The following is a 21,587-nucleotide window of genomic DNA, read 5'->3' on the forward strand; positions in this document are numbered from 1 at the left end:
CAGCTTGATTTGGCCTCCACTGAAACGAATGGTGTAATGTCCTGTACTGTAAAAATCCATTAATTAATCTTTAACTAAATTAAATTATCCATTAACCTTTGACTTGAGCAGATCAGACTTTTCCAGACGTGACTGATATCCAAGGCCTGTCAAAGGACGAACAGCTTTAAAACCTCAGAGTATTCAGAAATAGATAAGATCAAAGGTGGGCTCTGGTTAAAATCAGAGATTCCTCCAATCCCTTCCTGCTTTCCTTTGTGTCCCCCTCTGCAAAATCTCACTAGAAAGAATCATAACATAAATTGACTAGAAATAGAAATCTTTAATTCTCAGAAAACAACGGCTACTTCATACTCGAGTTTTTTGAGCAGCTAAGGCAATGTGGAAAACAACCATTGGGCAACATACAACATATTAAGCTGCGGAAGTAATATTAAATCCTAGCATTCCATAAACAAGGGAATTAGAAGTAATTATGACTACATTTTTAGCTTGCCAGATCGCTGATTCTTCAGAGGCACATCCATACTTCAAATGAGGAGGAAAAAAAAGGTATTTCCATCCTTCCAGCTGTATAAACCTTATTTGTGTGTGGCTCTATGTGGGTGCTGAATTAAGGGGAAGTAAAAAGAAAAGCAATACATTCAGGATACAGCTGAGAATCATTAATATATTTTTTTCTGATTTGTAAAATTTAGTGCATTTATTATTTGAATGATGGAACAATTTAGTTATGAAAACTATCAGCAAATACTGCAGCTAATGTTAGGTTTGCCATAATTACTTTGTTGAATTTAGGCCTACAAAGTGATCAAGGACTTTCTGGGCTTAAAACCCCAAGCTCTACTAAGGATTCTGTTTTTAGAAAGTAAAAGTCCTTCACCTTATTTGCTCAAGCCTGAAGATGAGTATCTCAAAGCCGAGTTGATCAAACCACAACTTGTTTTTGAAAATGAGTAACTTGTTTAAGAGGCATACTAACTTGACAACTCTGAAGTGTTACGCCTTTTTACTAACAGTGTATTATGAGCAGCAACAGCACACACGAGTTACTTTCAAACATCTCTGTAATGAGATTCTGTAGTCCTCAGGCTAACCGTCTCCCCACAGGCATTCATATTCATTACATTATAGTTCCGTTGGGACATCCAATTCTAGAAAAAAATCGTGGAGCTGGACATTAACAAAACAAAGAGAGGAAGGAGGGAAAAAGAGGTGTGGTGAAGTCATGGGATGAAGATGATAAAGCAGAAAGCATCTACACGAGTTCAGAAGTTTCATCTAATAATGAAGGACAAAACAGATGCTTCATCTTGACCAGTGAGTGGCATGGACTTTTCTATTTGTTCAAGTTGCTCACATCAAATTTAAACTGCTTAGCAGAATGCACCAGGACAGCCAAATCTACTGCTATCCATCACCAGCTTCAACCACTTTCTGTTAGCAGCACGAGCTCCATGGCAAGGGACAGTCTGAGAGACCACAGTTTGTAGCCCAACGTAACTGAAATGAGCTAGCATGAATTTTAGACTCTCTCATCACAGCAGGATGTATAAACTGCCATGGCTCAGGAGATCCCCCTACTTCACATCCAACTTCTACTGCCACAGAAGGAGGATACGACAGACAGGATGGGTGGTAACTGCATCAGCCACTCCAGTCTAATTTTTGTCATTTGAATAAATATCTTAACAATGGAGCATGCAAATTCTAACAACATTCTGATATGTATCTTGGAGAAGAAGAAAAAACAAGGTCTGTGTTTATTGTTGACCTTATTTTAACTTTTCTTCCTGCACAGATAAAGACCAACATTACTTATTCTCCTGCTTTGCCAGCCTCATGTGACCTTCCACAACCAACTATGGACCCACAGAAAACCAACCTTTTCTTTCTGGTGCAGATACTGTTTTGAAGTCTCTATGGGATCCTAGCCCTAGCATAAGATCACTCATTTCTTGGAGTCAATAAACAATAGTGTTTGAAAACAGGTGGCATTTGTTTAAATATGCAACAGGGATAAAAAAAAAAGAAGTAATAATAATAATGGTAGGAACAGATTTCAAACAAATACTTCAGGCACTTCACATCCTGATTGTGCTGAGTACCTCCCATAATTAGTTACTGTTTAACTTCTGTAGATAAAAATAGACCAAAACAAGTACCAAGGAAATCTGTCCTCTGCTTCAGATCTTACAAGTAGCTTATACAAAATTGCTTTAAAGGTGACTTAAAAGTTAATCTGAAAATTCATTCTTCCAACCAGAGGAGAGAAGGCTGGCAAATCTAGGCAGGTAATTGCAGTGGAAAAACAGCATACAATTGTTCTATGCAAATACACTGAGTCGCAAATAGCTTTCTATGCTAATTCAGGACTCAACCCCTTCCCACCCATCTAAAAAATGCCTTTGGTAAATATGCGTGTCTTTAATATGCTCCACAAGGTCAACAAACTCAAGCACTAAAAAAAATTACTGAGCTGATGCCTACACTAATAAAATCCACCCCCAGAAACTCCACCCTCAAGGTGGTGGCAAGATCCTCCTTTCCCTGGTTTGGGTAAGGCAGCAGTATATCCGAGCCACAGGAATTCATTGAAATGACTTATTTGATATTTGGTAATGCCATTGAGAAACACAATTACAAATGGGAGTTCAGTGCAACGTAGGTAGAATATTAATTATAAAAACTTTCTTGAACTTCAAAGTTAACTTCAAGTGATTAAGGTGATGACCTGCAGGATATCCAAAGTGATTCAGACAGTAGGTGGCTCAAGACAGCTTAAAAATTAATTTTTGAACAGACAGACTAATTCAACAGTCCATCTCACACCACATACAATAGAGGTACAATAGAGGTGACTTGAAATTGTGACTAGCTTGACAACTATTTTCTGAAGTCCCTGATTGGAGCCTCTTACAAGTTAAAAGTGAGTGTACCCTAATTGGCGACTGTAATGTCAATACATTGGTTTGTAAAGATTTGCCTCCATACAGATTAGGCAAGCCTAAAGCTCCTATAAATTGTCTTTTTCTGTTTTAATGTAGCATTGCATGCACAATTTGCAACATTAAAAATGGAATTTGCATCTTGAAATGCCAATTAACCTTTTACATTTTTTTTAAGAGATGGGGGGATTTTTTTTTCTTTTACTTGAATACTTTTATACACTAATCACTTGATGTGGATCTATTTGCTGCTTTGAATGACTGGATACTTATCCACTGACGTGCTCTCCAAGAGGGCCGAGCAGCTGCTAACTTGAAAGCACTGGGCATGTGGATGCCCAGTACAAGCTAAAAAAGAAGAATGAGCTTCTGGCATGGTTGCTTAACTCAAACACAAGATCTTAGGACCACAGCAGCAGAGTCTAACAAACAACTATTGTTAAAGGTTTCTTTCTTTCTTCTATTTTATTTTTATTATTAAAAAAATAAAGTAAGTTCTTCCTCCCCAGTACGTTTTGGTAGATTTTTCAAAGTTCAACTTGAAACTAAGTGCTATACACAACATACTTGCCTGGTATGAGTTAATAGTTCTGTAGATAGCTACTTACTAGCAATTTCAATCACCCTATTTATTAATGACTTACAATGTGAGCATGTAAAGATCACATGAGCTGCAACTGCTAGCAGCAAGAGAACTCATTTCCCACGAAGAAGGATACCAAATTTAAAAACTCCTCACCTATTCCTTGTGCCTTAATTAATAATAACGATTTTTACAGATCATCATAATCCTATTACATTCCTAAACTGAGCATCTGATGCTACCTGAAAAATCTTTCATAATATAGCTCTCTAAAAGTACTTCTGACTTCAGGAAAAAAAAATCAGTAGCCACACAGTGAAATACATATGCCTTTCAGTGCTTTTTCTTATATAGCACACAACAATAAGAACAGTTAAAGTAAAATGGCCAAGTGTAATGGCCAAGGTTTGGTACCCCGTGGTGAGGGGCATAAAACAAAGGAAAAAACAGAATGTATTGTCTTGTTTTCCTTTAGTTCTGAAGAGCACTGTCTTACACTGCTGATATCAAATCTCATTAACTTATAGTAAGTCTCAGTACAAAATTGACAAGAACTTGCTAAAAAAAACACAAGACAGAACAATGACAGAGTTCTACTGAGTATTATTAATTATTCTCATCTGTATCAGCCACAACCCAGATAACAAACAGAAGAAAGGAGGATAAAAACACGGAGATTCCTGCAGAAGAAATTAGGTGACACAAGCTGGATAATATTGGAAAAGGAGAACCTTCTCCTTGCATAATTTATGTCTGCACAGTGTATATTGACACAAAAGACTCTAGTTCATTAAAAACATAGTCTTTGCACTTAACTGTGCTACAGTCTAGGTTACCTAACAGTATAGTAATGTTTTAAAAACACGCATTTGTTTTTGCAAAAAGCTCTCACTTATTTAAACTTAATGCAAAATATTAATAGAATAGCTGGCTGAGACTATCTATGTACATGATAAATGTTTAAGAGCTGAGACTTGGCACTGCCGTTCACTATTTAATATTGAGGAAAGCACGGCTGTTTGTAAGATGACATCCTCTCCTTTTTAAGAGTGAGTTACATCAAGCCTTCATTACCATGCTTTTTTAGTGTTGATGACTAATGGTTTTAGTGTTAAGATGCCACTTCATGCACAAATTTCAATCACACAAAAAATTAACGTTTGGCTGAATCACATGCCATTGGAACTAATGTCCATGTGCTATTAACCAGGAATATTACGGCCTTTGTAACGCTGCACATCACATGCTGCCACGTGCATTTTGATACGGGGTAAGAGACAACACTGATAATTGTTCCTAGAGGTTTATTTTTTAATGAGAAACTCAATTTGTTAGCAGATTTTAAATCTGAAAAGGCTTTTTATAGTATGAATACTCCATGTCTAGAGTTCAAAAAAAAAAAAAAATCAATTTGTATTTGATTTGAGGAATAAGCCAGCCTGCTTACTGAAAAAAAACAGAGGAACAACTTATAACATGGGCACAAAGTGTCTGATTCTAAACTGGGCATGGTACGTCGGAAAGTGGCTAAGTAGATAAATTTTGGTAATTTGCAACAGTGCACAAAGAATACATAAAATGCATTCTACAGCCATAGCCACAGACATTTTTGTCAAAAAGGGACATCGCTTCTACAAAAGAATTAAACATTTGTAAATAAACAGTAAGAAATCATAAATATTTAAATCAAATATGATAATTAAAGGAAAAAAATCAAATCCACCACTGGATTAAATATTAAATTAACTAAATCTGAAGAATGCTATCACAATTCTGTGTATATTGAGTGTGTTTAGCTAACGAACAGGGACCTGCAACTCTGGTTTCACATCAAAGAAAGTGCACAGAGCAATCAACTCAGTTTTTAACTTATTATAGTTAAAAGAAATAAAAATCCCCTATGTTCCAATTTTTTTAAAAGTTGAAACTTTTTTTTTTAAAAAACAAATAATGACATTCTGAAAGAAGAAGCCTTATCCAGGAGGTAATATTAGCATGCATTTCTAACACCAAGCTTGAAATGGAAATATGTTTTAAAACCTTCAGAACGTAGTCCCTGTATTAAGTCCCTGTGTATTTGGTGGTTTTGTACAAAAGTCATCAAATCAGAGTATCACCGGAGACTGGAGTAAAACTTCCCAACGGCATGCACAATCACTGCTCTTCTTAAAGGAGGTGAAGGCGGCACAGAGAGCAGGATTCATCTACACAAAGCTGTCTTTGATGATTTAAAAAAAAAATAATAAAAAAGTACATTGAGCTTGTTGGGCCATGTTAAAGGTGTGGACAAATTCTAGGTCACTCCTCTAGGGAGATCAAAAATTGAGACTTACCCTATAAAAGCACACAGTATCATTCACGTTCTGTTAGACTTGAATTTGATTCCTGTCAGTTTACCTTTTACTCTTATAAGCTTCTTTGATGTACACGACAATCCATCAGGGGATGGTTGCCTTAGAAGCTAGAAATCCCTTCTTTGAAGCTCCAAGTGAAATAAATCAGCTGTCAAGCTCCATGAACCCTGTTTTTTCCTAAATAGTTTTAAATGCCTGTTTAATGTCCAAACAATAAAATGTCTCTTCTTTGCTACATTTAGGTTACAAGTAAAATGAAAGTCCTCCTTGTCCTGTCACCTCATTTTAAATGCAAACCCTTACGTCTTCAAAAACGTTTCTGACCAAATCTGAGACATAAACTTTGAGATATTGTAGATTTAGTTTAAATGCATAAAATATGTGCAATTAACTTTTACAGCCAAGAAATAATATGTAGAGTGTTAAAAAGTGCAATAAACATATGATTAATTTTTAGTATATTTGTATATTTAACTATTCAGAAAAAAAATCACAGAAAGTATTGCATTTAGTAAATTGGAATATAGTGCGTCATAGTCATGCACAAAAATGCTTTTCTACTTTTTTGAATGTTTTAAGAAAATCTACAAAGTAATAAAATTCACACATGAAACTACTAAATTCGGATACTAAATTTCACCTTTTTCATACTTCCCTAGCAACTTCCAAATGTATAACTGTACCATAATATTATGCACTCCTATTTAAGAAACTGGATTGTATGAAATCAGAAAGTAACTATTTACTGTAGTAGTTAATTATAAAACAATTGTAAAATGTTTCATATGTAAGCTCATCAATAAGCTGAGCAAATACATCTTTGAAAAAGAAACTTTCAAAGTGATTGACAGACCAGGAGTTACTGTATAGAGGCACTGGAATTAAATGATTTGAATTGCTCTATTTAGTTTCAGTGGTATCCGTTTCTAAATATTAATCTGTCTGCTGACCAATTAGTAAAAATACACAGCGTTTAAATATCTGCAGAGTTGTCTGGAACTCTCTCCAAGAACTTTTAAAGCATTTTCTCATTTTATTCACTCAGTAATTTGTTTAGTTACTTGTTTTCAAAAGGAATGAAGAATTCATCAGCTGATTAAACATTTGCCTTAATTCAAAAAATTAAGAAACTAAGAGCTTTTATCTTGCCATCCTAAAAGCTGAGTATTCTACTGTGTTGTTTTTTTTGTTACTTCTTTTTGTTTATTAGGAAAAAATTCTCAAAGATGTTTTTAAAGTTACATCATGTATCAGTTGGCTCTTAATTCCATATTGCTTTTTAAATACAAAGACAGAAGTTTCACTTCCATTAAAACGATCTGCACTTAAAGTTAACGAACCAATACTTATTATTAAATTAATGCCTCTACATTAACTGTTTTTATTTGACCAGAACACACAAGTGATCTTTTCCATATACTGCCACGACCTTCAGTAAACTGCTTTTGCAACAGATGTAATACTGGGTATATCTGGTTTGATGAAGGTGCTGCAGTTTGAACAGAAAAAATAATTTATGCTCAGAATTGGTGTCCTCAATGAAAAGGTTAGAAACTGGCTATAATTACTGAGCACAAATTGCCTCTTTTTATTATGTTGAAGTCAATGAAAAAAAATAAATCCCTTATCAAACCTTTTGGGCTGAAGTTCTCCAACTTTGATACACCTAAAGAATGTATGCAGATTTATGTCTGAATAGAAGCAGCTCAGTGTTTTCACTCTCCTCTTTTTATATGTCAGTGTTTATAAAATTTTTAATAAGTCCTCCCTCATAAAAGGTTAGTGGAAGACAGTGAACAAATACCAGCTATCTTTGAGGACAGCCTTCTAACCATCATAAAGGTGTAGGATGAAGGTGAGGCAAACCTTGCCTGTAAAATAAAGTAGACTTTTGTCCAATGGCTAGCTAACTGACCCAGGAAAAGGGAAACAGTGAAAACAGTGAAGGGTGAGGAGATTTGAAAATAGACCATCATAAGAGATACATTCTGAAAAGCCCAAATCTTGAGTTTCCCCTCTGTATTATGTGCGTCTTTTTTTTTTTTTTAAACTAATAACAAGTCCTACGTTCCTTATTGTACTGCCAAATTGCTTATTTTTAGAAGCAACTCTTGAACAACCACACCTCCCTTCTTCCCAGATGTTTTGGGAGAGATGTAGGAGCCACGTGGTATCTAAGACTCATGACACTGAACCTACTCATTCTGAAGATGGATTAGTAACCAGGTTTCTCGCTGAGAGAAGCTAGAGCACCCCAGCTGCTGTGCTGCTGCCCGAAACCATCACTGCAACTGCAGCAACGCTGTGGAATAAAGAGTGGTACAATTTCTGAATGCCAGATGTGTTTTCAGGACTAGGTCTGCTGAAGAAAGAATATTTTGAAGATATTAAAGAGACTTATGTTCAAGACAAGCTGAGCTGTTGAGTCCTGTGAGTGCACAGAGACAAAACATTATGCAGCTAGTAAATTTTATTGGCAAAAACTCAGACCACTATATACTTAGGAATGCTCAAGTTGTAAAGAACGTATTCCTGTTTTTAGACTCTTAAATACTTCCTGTGTCTTACTAGGTACTTAAGTGCTTTTTGCAGACCCAGGTTATTTCATGGGAAACTTGCACACCTTTTAGTATCCCAAAGAGAACTGTCTAAAGTTAAAACAGCAGCAGGACTTAGAAGATTCAGGGTTGACTCAGTTAACAAAGCACTGTTGAGTTCTTAGAACTACAATGGACCAAGCTACTTCATGAAGACAGTTTTTTTGACAACTATTTTTCAAATCTTCCATGGTTGCCACTTATTTCAATTTTTCAGTTCTTTTATATGCAGTTATCTGCCGCATTGTAACAGTGATATCACAGTAAACATTTAACAAACTAAAAAAATATTGCAGAACATACTTACCAATATTAATTTCATCATCAGTTTCAGCATCTCCAATACACTCAAATTGGAAATCTTGCAAAGACTGTGAAAATTTTTGCACTGCCATGGATAAATCTAAAATTCAAGAGAAAGAAAGAGAAAAAAGAAACTTAGAATTACTCCACCTCAACTGGAGCAATATTTCACGTATTTTGTTTACAAAGTTTCCTTTCTAATATCTTTTTTGCACAGTAATTTCATTTCATTCCTGTCACCATTTAAAATCAAACTACTTGAGATATCCCAGAAACCCAACAAAACATACTAGTTGCCACATTTTGAACACTAATACATAAATTATGTTGAGAACTGAAAAACTGTTATATTTCTTGAAAAAATATTATAAGATATCAACAACTAGTGGTAAATCGCTTATGTAGGTAGACTACTGTTGTTTAAAATACTGCAAGATTGGTTCACAGATTAAAATAAAAGTCATGATAATTTCTTTTATACATGACACTGCCAAAAAGTATACTCTAGCTATTCTAATACACTAACATCGTACAGTAATACATAAAAGCTTTGTACAAAGAAATCAAAGGGAAAAAAAAAAAAAAAAGTGTTTGCTAATCAACTAGGTTGCCCATGCACTATGAGCACTGTTTTCACTGAATCACACACAGCTGGATCTCAGGTCCCAAGGAAACGTCAAAGTAATCCAAACCCCGTAGCATAAAATTTCATTAGGATTCTATACACTCCGGCAAACAACATTCATAATAAAAATAAAATATCAATGGAACCATATAAATCCATTCTTTCCTTCATTGGGTATACTAACGACAAGTGTGGAGATGAATGTGGTAATGAACAAACTCAGTCAAGACTTACAAATGCTATCAGTCTAGATGATCCCTGAATGACAGCAACAATTCTCCATGTCCTTGAGAACATATCTATGGTGTCTGTTCAGAAGCTAGGAAAACTGGCAATTAAGAGTCTGATATAGATTAAATCTAATCAAAAGACGTGGTTAGGTAAGATATGAACCAAAGCCAAGCCATAAACTCTGATCCAAAAGCATCATGTACCCATTCTTGGAGATCTTTTCAAAACCACCTGGACGTGGTCCCAGGCAAGCAGCTCCTGGTGGCCCCGCCTGAGCAGGGGCTTGGGCCAGATGGCCTCCAGAGGTCCCTTCCAATTTAAACCATTCTGGGATTCTTAAGGCATCGCTCTTGTAAAGCCATATAATACTTAGTTAGCTGTACCGGTATCCTCAAAGCTGGATATGAAACTGGAAGGCTAACTTTTTTCCTGGCAGGAATAAAATCTAGTGTATAAATGCAGATATTCGTCTATTGTCTTAAATCAAGACAGACAGACACACACACAGTGTTATTTAAATTCGAACAATCTTCAACAATTAAAAAACATGCCATTACCCTAAACACAGTAAGGGTTGAAAACCTTTCAAAATCCTTTCAAATCAGAGTCCACGCAATAAGAAACTGCAAATCGTTTTTTTTGTAATTGAAGGTGACCATTATCAAAAGTCACGGTTCTTATCAAGATTTTGCCCTGCCCCTGTGTTTGCTCAGTGCCTGCTGCTTTCAAACTGGCCTCTGGCTGGCAGGCACCAGTGAGCCAAAACCCACTCCTGGGCTCAAATCTCCTATTCACCATGCTTACGTGCAGCTATAGAGTACATCAGTCCGACACCAGACCCAAAAGTCTTTAGAAAATACAGATACAAACAGGTATTTCTTGTCTATATAAGGATTCATATCTTTTTATATATATATTTATTTAATTATATCAGATAAATAGCTAGGATGTAAAGAAATGGGTAAACAAAATCTATATCTTTTTGATAAACAGCATAAAAAAAAGGAAAAGAATGCTCCTCCTTCCAAGGAAAAATGTCCCCTCTACTTCAACCTACATCCACTACACCTTTGACTATTTGAAAAAAAATTAACAAAGTTACCACAGCAGTTCTTAAATATCTCTCAGTTAACTGTTTTTTTTCCTGAAATTTAGCAAATATATTTCCTTTAAAAGAAAATTGTGAACTGTATCAGTGAGAATTATTTAGCAATGATTTACAGTATTTGAAAGTAACTTCTTGAGAACTGTATCAGTAAGAATTATTTAGCAACGATTTACGGTATTTGAAACTAACTTCTTGTGAACCGTATCAGTAAGAATTATTTAGCAATGATTTACAGTATTTGAAAGTTACTTCCTAGACCTTTTCTTTTTAAATATATACTCCATCTGCTTTTTGAAGTTACTTATTTTTATATACTAAACAAAAAAAGAGTTTTTGTATTATCTTTAGATGAAAATATGCTGCCTTGATAAAGCTTCCTTAAATTTGCATTACATAATTTTCTCTGTAAATCCTATTTTTATGCATGAGAAACACTGTTCTTCACAGCGTACTGCCACGGGTAATAGAATGTTATCAAGCAGATTCACCTGTAGTTTCCTGACACTGAAAAATCTTATCATTATCAAAATATACTGTGTTTTCCATTAAAAACCACACTGAATTATTTCATCCTTACCGAACATTTCCTACATTTCCTAAAATTGAAAAAATTATTATTAAATGTACTAACAACTTAGAAGCTAAACACAGTGTTTCCTACTGTTAGTATAGATGAAAATAAATCTTTATAAAGAAATGAAGCACTCTCTGTTTTACGGAAATACACTGTCTCTGATATCTAAGTAACTAACTATTCTACAGCTGTTAGAAAGACCTGAACTTTAATTTATATGCAGCATATTGCTTTGAGTTTAAAGGGAAGAACCATAGTTTTATTGCTGGCTCTTCCACCAAGTCACTTCACCAAGTCCTAAGTACTTCTATAAACTTGCTGCACACCAATTGGTGCTGAAAGGAATAAAATGGCCCTAAGGCAAATGAATGAAAAAGATGCTCTATGGTAAGTACTAGCAAAACATAAAAGTTATCTGTCACTAATAGGACTGCAGATTTATTTCCTCTGAACAATCTACTAACTATCCATAATGACTGGCATCTCTGCGGATATATGGAAGGAAATGAGGGAGCCTGGACTCTCCCCTATCACTCTTCCCCATGTGCAGGGTTCACTGGAACAAAAGTCAAGGGAAAGGAAAACAAATGATAAAAATACACAAGGTGGAGCCTCCATTTTATATACTGGATTAGTCACACACAGATGCTGATATCTCTTTCACTGTGTCAGTAAATCACTTTATTAATGCTTAGAGGTTTTGAAACTGAAGAAAGCATATTTAATCTAACTTCAAAATGTTGGCTAAGAAAAAAGTAATAAAACTTAAATAGCTTATTAGATAACTTGCTCAAACTATCCAAAATGATACCATTTGGAGATTTCTGGCTCTACATAAGACCTATTTAAGAGCTTGAAAATATTAGAAGACATCATATTAAGGATAAAGCTGTTCAGGCTCTGGGGAGACCTCATTGCAGCCTTTCAATACCTTAATGGGGCTTATAAAAATAGATCGAGAGCAACTTTTTGCTTGGGCAGATAATGACAAGACAAGGGGCAATGTTTTTAAGCTAAAAGAGGGGAGATTTAGATTAGACACAAACAAGAAATTCTTCACTCAGAAGGCGGTGAGGCCCTGGCACAAGTTGCCCAGAGAAGCTGTGGATGCCCCATCCCTGGAGGTGTTCAAGGCCAGGCTGGATGGGGCTTTGGGCAACCTGGTCTGGTGGGAGGTGTCCCTGCCCATGGCAGGGGGGTTGGAATTAGACAGTCTTTAAGGTCCCTTCCAACCAAAGCCATTCAATGATTCTATGATAAAAAAGCAAGGACCAGCTGTGAAATAAGCAGGCCTCCTTTCTGAGATCTAAAGATTCAAAACTGAATTAAGTCAAATGCAATCCATAATACCACAAATAAATAAGAGAAATGGAGCAAAGACTTTGTCCAGCTTTGCAAGATGTCATTCATTACCATATATCCCAGAGTCTTAATGCCACTGAGAAGTCTCAATACATTCTGCTCCTTCCAGATGTATGGAGGTCCATCACACCATACAAATTAGCCTGCAGATCTTAAAAAGCTATGTAGCATTACAGGAGTCACTCATTTTCTAATGCGTACATCCTAATAGTCATCTTCCCCTTTCTGTGGAGTCCACCTGCACCAGGATATTTCACTTTGCCCAGGTCAGAAATTCTCTTCAGAGTCTGCTGATCCTGCAAATTACTATAAAAGCCTTATCAGTATTACTCACTGACAGCACAAGTCAGGGAAGGATGCACATCCAGGGAAGCACATCCAGGGAAGGATGGCCACTCAGAAGTCTCAATAATAACCTCAGTGTTGTCGCTCTTGCTCTTCTGTAGGCTCTCAAATGGTGCCAGGGAAAGAGAAAATGCACTCCAACACCCCTCCGTTGCCAGAGGGGTAAACTGCTAATTGGCAGCTCCATCTTCTGCTACCATTTGATTTCCAACAGTACTCACCTACCTCGTGTGTCCCGCGTTCCCCAATTCCAAAGGAGGAATCGGTTCAGGTTAGCAGTGGGACATATAGGCATGAGCAGCCACCTACACTCTGCTTATAGTTAGGGGAGGGAGATAACTGAAGTGGAGCTGCCTGTTTTAGTCAGGGCTGAATCGAGTCAAACGGCCAGCTAGGGGGTTTTGTGGAGTTTTGTCAGAGGCAGTACTAAAAGAAACATACCGCAGTATGGCTGGAAACAATGAGAGGATAATGCAGCTTAACCACAAGAAAGCAGTATCACACCAGTGTTAAATACTGGTATATATAATACCAAGTATCGGTATCATAATGCTAATAAAAGAATAGTAAAAGGCATCATTTATTCAGGAAAGTCACAGAGAAAGCAGGAAACACATTACTCTACTGAAAACCACTTCTTCCTGGAGTTGACACTTTTATATTTTCGATCAATCTTCTTAATACATATTTAACCAATAAAAAACAGGAAAACAAATGCATTACACTAAAAGTCAGGTTTATTTAAGATTTGCTCTGCTACAAATTGCCAAAAAAAAGGGATCGAATTGATCAGATTGAACAGTGATATATTAGTTTATTTTAGGCTTCAGATAAGACCTTAGATGCTGGGCATAGGAAGATGCACTCCCTTGCATTACTAGAATTGTTCCTTAACCTTCCTGTCCTATGTTTGTTAAAGAGATGACAAAATTAAATTATTGTATAAAGCTTTAAGGAGGAGAGGATAAAATATTGCAACGAAGTGATGAAATGATGGATGCCATTACCTAAAGGACAAAAGACTGAGTGTATTAGTTTTGGCACAGCCCTTCACAAGAAAGATTAAGTTCCACAGATAAGGAAACTTGAGAAGTTTTCTGCAAGTTGGTAAGCACACAAAATTTGTTTTGCTTGGGGTGTGAGGGTTTCTTTTACCAGTCTGCCAGCTAGAGGAACAGAAGAAAGCCCAAGCCACCTACACAGGACTCAAAAAAAGCTCCAAAAGCAGATGTTTGGTGCACTTGCTATGGGCTCATATCCCTACCCTAGTAAGAAACTAGCTAGCCTGCAAGAAACTGCTCTCACACAACACAAAACTGAAGCCTTTCTACTTGTTTACTTACAAGGATGATTTCATTAGGAAATGAAATTCCAACAACCAACACTCTTCCCGATTGCTGTCAATCATCCCGGTAAAGCTTGATATCACTCACTAGGTTAATAAAGAAAAATAGCAGCTGAAACCTAGCGAGAAGATTAAACATGCCTAAATTAACTCCGAGCACAGGCAGGAATGCAGTAAGGCAGACTTCAAACAGCAGACACTCCGGCTAAATAATAACAGCAAGATATCTGGTGATCTGACACAAAGCTGGTTATTACTGTACGGCTTCAAAGGCAGCTGTAGCAAAGGGGCGATGGCTGAGCTGGCAGGATACTCCACGCAGGTCTGCAGTAGGCTGAGTTTCGGGACAGCTGAAGATTGAAATGGAGACCGAGCACAGCTACCTTTGGTGTTTCACACCTTTGGTCCATTTGTTTCCTCTACCAAGTACGACTAAAGATGTGTTGTGGGGCCACGCTTTATGAGCAATCTCATTTGGTGGTGCACTGCTGTCCAGGTTTAGCAGAACCCAAGTAACTCAAGCAAAAACCGAGCATGGAGCAACTACAATGTCCGAATAAAGCAGAGAAAGGGAGTGATATTGCTAGAGTGCTTGATAAAATGGCATGCTAAAACTCAGGGAACCATTTATCGAGGTCATTGACTTTTACTCCTTCTCAGTACCTGAAAATGAATGATTCACTTTTTTTTTTTCTTTTAATTGACTTACAAATAAAATCATTTTCCTGAAAGCAATTCTCACCCTATAAACAATTTTTCTGGCTATGTTATCTAAACACCTGAAAAAGTAGATATATAATAGAGACATTGTTATAGCAAACCAGCAGCTATGAGCATGATTTTCAGCATTCCTACTGCACCAAAAGACAGAAGCAAGGAAACATTTAAAATGGATACAAGTAAAGAAAAAAAAAAAGTGGGGGGGGGGGGGAGGGGGGATCAGTATTAGAAATACAAATCTTTAAAACATTATTTATCCAGGAAAATAGTTGTGAGATACATATCTCCTTAAATACTTCATGATACGCTTCTTTGTTTTGGAGATGAACTGGGAATTGCCTCAGTTTTGTTATTTTCTACAAGAAAGACCTTCAAGGAGGTGAGCTGTATCAACAGCCAGAAATAAGCTGGAGGAACAAGAACACCCCACTGAGAAGCACTGAACTTCAACAGCTCCTGTGTGTGCTATAGTCAATTTGATTGTAAGTAGAACATGTCACAGTGGGACATCTTTTTCCACATCAGAGACTGTAAACACAGCAGCTGGCAGCATGATTATATTTAGGCGGTATGAATGATTAAGCAGTTAAGAGCAGTGATCATACAAGATCATGTCTATCACCATTATATTTCAAATTCCCTCCTGCCTCGAGGGCTTTCTCATTAGAAATCTCAGCTTCACAGTTGTTGGTCTTAATTCAGAAAACAGCACTAAAATGCATTTTTTCTGGAGTTTTCTCGTCTTTCCGCTCTTCATCACTCGTTATTACTTTAAAATGAAAATTAATGAAAATCAACCACCATGGTAACTGTCACATACAGAAAATCTTCCCATTTAATATATACAATGGCAGGTCCGTCCAAACAAGGGGACCTGTAATGGGCTTACGAATTTGCCCAAAGCAGCATGGGGACGTTGTCTCACATCTCAGAAGTGCAATTAATTTACACAAGCTGTTTATGTTAACAGAATTCTGCCTTTTGCTGCCAGAAGAGGTAATCACAGCTTAACAAACATCACTACCACGAAACCAGGGCATGCCCATATCACATACAGTTAGAAAGCAATTCAAAATGCACGCTAGCATTCCTTTTAAACACAAACATAAATCTGCAAAACCAGCCGAAATAGCTTCTGCCACCTTCAGTTTTAAGTGACTTCTATCACTAGAGTCTTTCCAAGCGCACAAGGTTCACAGCCTGCACCACTGCATGGAGGACTGCCTGTGGCACTTCTAGTCTTAGAAGTGCATGAGATGAATTATTTACACTTTCATGTGCACACACACACTTGCTATTCTTCATAACTCAACTGAATTAATTTGCAGAACAAATTAACTTTTCTGACTATCATAAAAAAAAAAAAAAGCACACAACAACACTCCTCTTACAAGCGATCCCATTTTTTCTCAAATTTCTGCAGAAGAATTTAATTCCACAAAACAGAGGGCAAGCTGGCACGGCAGAGAGGCTGTCTGTAGGGGCAGCTGGAGCTAGTGCTGGCCACCTGCCATAACGCCTTCTAACGAAGAAGCCACAAGAAATGACCACAATGGGATACTGAGGCCAGTGTCCAGAGCCAAAGATTTTGCAGCACAAGGGGCATTGCTCTGTACTGACAGAGAGTTTTGTTGTTGCTGTCAATGAACTCTTTATCCCCCGTATTTGCCAGCTCCTTTGGTCTATGTTCTTTGCCAGCTTGCTATTCATGGAACAATGCTACGCAACTAAAACAAACAACCCCACAATCCCAACCACCCCACACTGCTTTTCCACCTCAGGCTCAATGTTTTCCTCTTTAATTCCAGAGAAGCTAATTTCTTTCTCGTAATATCAAGGAAAAGGACATCAACAGAATATGTCAACACGTAGTCCACGCACTGCTGCATTCCTCTGGGGTTAAATAAAGCACTATAGCAGTTCAAAATTTTTCAGTGTCGTTTTCTTACTCATGAATATTTCCATGAGAAAAGCCCATAATTTACTTTCTCATTCTAATGAGCACAGAGAAATCCCCTTGATTGAACACAACAAAATCCCCACTTTCTTAACACAGGGATGCAAGAGCTATTGAAAGGTCTGTATCTTCTACAAACTTAACTATTTACTCCAACTTCTTTAAAACACAGCTTTCTTATGTTAGAAACTTTTGAAGTTTTTAAAGTACTTTCAATATTCTTAGCATTTCTCTATGGTTAAGCACTAAATCCAACATATTATTGAAGAAGACACTAGAACAGAACATAATATTGACTCTAGAACAATACTGATTGTTCTAGAATATTGATTCTAGAACAGAATATTGATGTTTAATGAGAGGTGTTTTTTTTTTGGGGGGGGGAGGGGTTGGCCACATTTGCACTGTATTTGAGACATGATCTCCTAATAAAATCATACTAAAACTCCCCAGAAGCATAACTTTCTGAAACAAACAATATTATAGACAAAATTGGTAGTATTCCACCCCTCTTTTCACTATGCCTCTCTTCGCCCCAACTCACTTGGGTGTGTCTGCTTTGTCTGTAGTTGTAGAAGCCTAACCTTATTCACCTAAGCACATGAACAGAAATAAAAGAATTTTTGTTTGCTATGCAAAAGCTGTAAAGTCTATACAATGACTAAGTTTTGACTTTGTACAGTAATAAACATGAATGAAAAAAGCGAAGGTAACAAAAAATGTTTGCTTATAGTGAACATGTACTGTAAGCAGCAATCTGGAAGATGCCAGGCAGTATGTTCTGCAAATCTGCTTCTCTAAAGTTAAGGCCTAAATGTAGCTTCACAGTTTTTTTGCTATATTAAACAATGTAATTTTGTTTTGTTTCAATATTCCTACCTCCTTGCATTTTAATTCTCATTATACCTCACTGCTAAAAAATCCTGTCTTTCCCAGTACTTTAGTTCATATGACTGCATGTTCAACTATACTGCTGCATTTGATTAGTAAACAAACTGACCATGCAGGGAATTACTAGGCTCAAAACCTTCCAATCCTAAAACCATATTCAGAGTTAAATGCAACAATAAAACCTTTACAAGTAACTAATGATAAGGTTAAACGCAGAAAGGCAAATCGTCCTTTGCCACCGATTGCAATTTGCTGCATATTTTCCACAAATATGGCTGAAAGTTCCAGAACGCATTTGGTTTCATTTTACTTCTGAAATTATGAAGATTGGCTGTAGGGTACAACTTAGTACTATTTCTAGTATGTTATTATATTTTTCAAAGTTATACTCAAACAAAACATTTCTATACAATGCCAGTTTTGCAAACACACTCATTTTCATTCAGTGAACTTTTTGTCCAAGATCCACAGAATGGATTCCAATATTTACAGAACCCTCTATGTTAGAGAAGAATAAATCCCCCTTTTTTTTTGTACTGTGCATTCATACACATAGCTTTCCCTTAAAATAAGCACATTTCCCTGCTTCTCTCCATTCTAAAATTACAGAAAATTGGCACTTACTCAATATTTTCCTTGTGTCCACTGATAAAACTATATTTCATAGCTCTATATCAGAAGATCTCAGCTCTTGAGCCTAACTTTTTAACCATTCAGTAAAGCATGACATGAAATATACCTGAAAAAAAGCTTATATCTTCCTATAGCACATAGTAAATAATTCCTCCTGATCCTCCTTTATTGTTTACAGATTTATCTAACATTCAAGTTGCTTACTTCAGTTGAGGGTTATATATATCTTCCTAAGCCTACTGCCTTTCCATACATTTTGCCATACTTTCTAGAAAGGTACAGTTTGCTGGTCTCTTGCTATCTACAGTATAAGAGTAGCCTTGGCGGACCCCAGTACATAGCTGACCTCACGGGTCCTCTGTTCATATAGCCTTGGTCATAAATTGATTTTTATGCCACAAAAGGATATTTACAATAATACCGGGTAAGAGCCTTGTACAACACCAGATTAGTTAACTGAATGCAACGTAAGGCTGCTCTAAAATCTTGGATATAAGCACACAACATCTTTCGGCACCTCTAGTATTAATACAGATACCACAACATGGTATATAATTCAAAGGCACACGGCCACATGGAACTGCTAGACCTACCTATAACACTGCATACACACCAGTTTTTCTCCTTTATTTCAAATACAATTAATTGCGAGTTTGTTTCAATGGTTGTTTGAATGACAAATAACCTAAAGCAGTAGCCTTAGCATAAGATTATACTGAAAATGTAGAGAGTTGGAAAAAGCTAGAAGATGTTAACATTTTTCCCTATACTTTTTGTTGTTACTTTTTCATATTTTATTCTTACAATGTTAGGTGAACTTCTGCATAGTTTTCTACCACTCCGCTATCCATCCTAGGTTCTTAAACTTTCTTCCCTGCAAATTTCCTTTGACCCTCAACATACTTTCTCTTGCTCCTTCTGGGGATTTTACACGCTCTTTTATGATCTTCCACATTCTTCCTCCACCCCGTGGATGTTTGCTGATTTCCCAGAACAGTGTCAGCCTTTCCCAGTGAGCGGGATCCACGGCCCAGTCTTTCCCCCCAGCCTCCTTGCTCGAAATGCAGTTTTTAATCGGGCTTGCTGCCGTCATTTCTCACTCCTCCTGACACATCCCAGAGAATGTGAGCAGGCGGAGAAGTACCACAAAAAAAGGACAGAGAAACTAAGACCAGATGCTGCCAGAGGTTGAAAAAGCAGAAAGTGACTTCCTGTCTAGCAACCTAGGAGTTGCCAGAAAAAACATGGGAATTCCCAGATTTCTAGTGCAATGTAAGACATTGGTGCGGCTACTTTTAGTAGTATTTTAAAATATACTGTTTTCTCTGTTTGTTTTTGATCTAACAATGAGTCCAGAGATTTTTTTAAAGAATGCCTATGCCTATTTAGAGACAGCAAAAACCAATATATTGTAATACAATTTCATAATATAAAGAAAGCTGTTGTAACACATGCAGAAGGAACCACAGCTCTCAGTATGTGTGCAAGATTAGTTCTGCCATTTCTGCTCTGTATACATGCAGAATGAGATGCACTCTCCCCACCAGTACCATTACTTAAATGTATATTCAAGGGGGAAAAAATAAGAGTCGCTCAGTTTTGGTACAAACATGGAGCTGTAAACAAACTGCTTCCAGGAAAACCAAGAATAAATCAGTGCAGCAAGTACCCCCAAACGTACAGATCTCTAGCTGTACAAATTTTTACAATACATCTTTAAGTGCACGCATTTGCATGATTTTTACACTAGGTCGATTCCCCCAGTTCTGCGAAGACAGCTGCTGGAAGGAGGATCAGGCACATCGGGCTGGCGGCGGGGGAGGGCTGCAAGGAATGAAAGCAGTTATCAAGGCATTTGTGAGCAGTGAGCCCTTGGAACAACATTAGAGTTGAGGGTCATGGGAAACAGAAGCTTTGCTCACTCTTCTTCCTGGCAAAGTCTTTTGCACTTGGGCAACAAAGTAAAATGTTTTGTAAGAAGAGGAGGAGAGGGGAAAAAAGTTAAAATGTGTATATTTAACTCATTAAAAAAAAAATACTACGACTTTGCTTTAAAGGAAATGAAACACATTCTGTATGAAATTCTTTTGAGCTCTTAGAGCTCTGGAATACAACATTTGATTAGATTCCTTTGATCAGACAACTAATATCACAGTCACAAGAACTTCAGTACTACTCATAACAGTGTTTATATATATATTTATTTGTTTTACAAAGACACAAACAGATGTAAGTAGCATTTGTTTACAGACTCAGATACACACTTCCAGACAGGGAGGACAGAACTGAGACCCCAAATCAGGCAGGATTTTGTCCAGTGAAGTTAAACGGCACTGAATGTTGTACCAAATTTGGCCTGAAGAAGTTTCTTGCACCCAGAAAGTCTGCTACAGAGCTAGCTCACTACTTACCTACTTGCCTCTACTTAGGCAGAATGGATAGCAAACACATCAGATTTGTGCAACAAACTAGCTTAACATTCTATTTAAAACCTCCTTCTACCTTTAAAATATGAAAGGTATTCAGAAAATGCAGAGATGAAAATAATGAAAGTACTTGAAAGACTTAAAAATACCTTTTAGATAGTTTAAACTAAACCATACACAGTACAGCAAACCCCAGAATCTGTTACCAAAATACCTACATTTTTGTAATGGGGAAAAAATAGTCAAAAAACCCACATGCTCCTTTAAATAATGAAATGCACAACTGTGAATCTGTTTCACTGTGAGAGCTCCTGTTTGTAGAGCTTGAGAATCAAGTGTTCCCCAAAAGTTTACAGTTTACTCCAGTTTGGATGTGACGCTATTTCCTTAAAAGCTCTGAAATAGTGTCTGTATCGTACATACCCTCCAGTTTTACTGCATTCTGACAGAGATGGCAAAAAACAAAACCTATAAAAGGCAGTAATTATATTAAGTTTCTCTCAAAGTACACAATTATTTCTAAGAATAGGCTCTTCGTATTTTACAGGAAAACAAAGCATCCCTCATATCTCTCACGTTCATTTC

At 36.8% G+C, this 21,587-nt stretch overlaps 1 protein-coding gene across 2 annotated transcripts in view; it reads right to left on the reverse strand.

The window, feature by feature from the left end:
• The window catches only part of ARHGAP42 (Rho GTPase activating protein 42), a 171,858-nt gene that overhangs the window by 122,565 nt on the left and 27,706 nt on the right, over window positions 1–21,587 (reverse strand). For both annotated transcript variants that reach the window (XM_080592385.1, XM_080592386.1), the window contains exon 2: window positions 8,790–8,885. In XM_080592385.1, coding sequence (XP_080448511.1) covers window positions 8,790–8,885 — 96 coding nt within the window. The remainder of the gene's footprint in view (window positions 1–8,789; window positions 8,886–21,587) is intronic.

The sequence above is a fragment of the Anser brachyrhynchus genome (assembly GCF_964034855.1).
Source record: "Anser brachyrhynchus genome assembly, chromosome: 1".
Taxonomy (NCBI): domain Eukaryota; kingdom Metazoa; phylum Chordata; class Aves; order Anseriformes; family Anatidae; genus Anser; species Anser brachyrhynchus.